The 1,658-nt window shown below is 37.9% G+C and overlaps 1 protein-coding gene across 1 annotated transcript; it reads right to left on the reverse strand.

Moving 5' to 3' along the window:
* Positions 1-422: 422 nt before the first annotated feature.
* Positions 423-968, reverse strand: LOC150037934 (uncharacterized). The gene has a single exon (XM_090311082.1). The coding sequence runs from the start codon at positions 966-968 to the stop codon at positions 423-425; it is 546 nt and encodes a 181-aa protein (XP_090167208.1).
* Between the last annotated feature and the right edge of the window lie 690 nt (positions 969-1,658).

Genomic DNA, 1,658 nt, shown 5'->3' on the forward strand with positions numbered 1-1,658 from the left:
TCTTTCATAACAGGATTTAGCCTGCGTTGAGGCTCGATTGATCCGGTTTTCCCTTCTTCCAATCGAATCTTGTGCATACAATATGAAGGGTTGATTCCTCAAATGTCAGCCATTGTCCAGCCAATTGCATGTGTATGCTTCTTTAATATCTACAAAAAAGAGAGCTTGTTAGGCTGAGAAAGATTAGTTGGAATAATAACAGGCAAAGTATTATTAGGTTCAAGAAAAGCGTATTTTAAATGGTTAGAGAGATTTTTTAAATCGAGCGTTGGTGGCTCATCTAGGGAAGGACGCGCTGGTTTCGTCTACCGCTCATCCAGACTTAGCAGCTCAAATCTTCTTATAGTTTCACCCAACGTGTGGACCTCACAAACTTGGTCCATTTCTTCTTCAGGCAGTATAGTTGAGTCGATACGTTGACATTACTTTGCATCATCTAGGAATTTTAATGCGTTCAACACATTGAATTTAACTTCCTGATTGTCTACACACATGGTCAATTCCCCCTCATGCAGGTCTATCAAAACTTTTTCGATAGCAAGGAATAGGTGTCCGAAGATTATTGGAACATCCTGATCAACCTCATAGTCTAAGACGATGAAGTCCATCGAAAATATAAATTTGTCAACCTTTACCAAGACATCTTCGAAATTTCCTTCAGGGTATGTGATAGACCTGTCAGCAAGTTGAAGCATTACAAAAATAGGTTGAGCTTTACCAATTCCAAGTTTCTTGAAGATTGAGAGGGGCATTAGGTTAATACTTGCTCCAAGATCACACAACGAATTCCCTACATCTATTCTTCCAATTGAACAAGGAATGGTAAAACTGCCAGGATCCTTCTGCTTTTTAGGAATGTTGTTGTTGATCAACGCAATACACTCCTTTGTTAATGCTACTGCTCCCAATTCACTGATTTTTCTTTTCTTCGTTAAGACATCCTTCAGGAATTTTACGTAGCTTGGCATCTGTTCTAGTACTTTTATGAGGGGAATGTTGATATGTGAAACTTGTAGAAATATAAGTTATTCTGCCTGTTTTATCTTATACAATTAGGAAAAAGCTTTGAAAATGCGACGATTTGCTAAGAAAATTCATAAAAATAATTGCAACATGTGATCGCACACTCTCAACGCCTCATTTGTCTATTTTAAAGCTAAATCATTTTGTTTAAGTGCAGAATGTCTGCTGACATAATCAAATGAGAAATCTCAACGCTTACTCATGATTGCATAACTAAACAAGTTGGTGACTCCAGTCGGTGAGACATGGCGCAACACTTGGTGGTGGAGGTCAAATCAAAGATTGAGTTGGTGGTTGATAAGAAAGCTTCGTTGCAGAGCCAATGAACTTCTGACGCACAGCAGGTGGCGTATCAGGGTATGGAATTTAATGCACCTTATCAACACAATCATAAGCAAGAGAAGAAAAGCTATCCTCATCGTCTATAAATAGCCATGAAATCACCATGCAAAAGAGGAAAGAACTTGCTAAGAAAAGAATTAATCATACAAAATTTTTCAAATGAGCCCTTTCTCTTACATCCATTCAAAAACATTAGTGAGAGCTTCGGTTTCCTGTGGGAGTAAAAGAGAAACTCCATCTTTCAATACATATAGTGAAGAATTCATTGAGGAAGCCGAGAGAAACAAGAAATT

Source organism: Benincasa hispida, chromosome 2 (genome assembly GCF_027475165.1).
Source record: "Benincasa hispida cultivar pf3 chromosome 2, pf3_genome.v1.1, whole genome shotgun sequence".
Taxonomy (NCBI): Eukaryota; Viridiplantae; Streptophyta; class Magnoliopsida; order Cucurbitales; family Cucurbitaceae; genus Benincasa; species Benincasa hispida.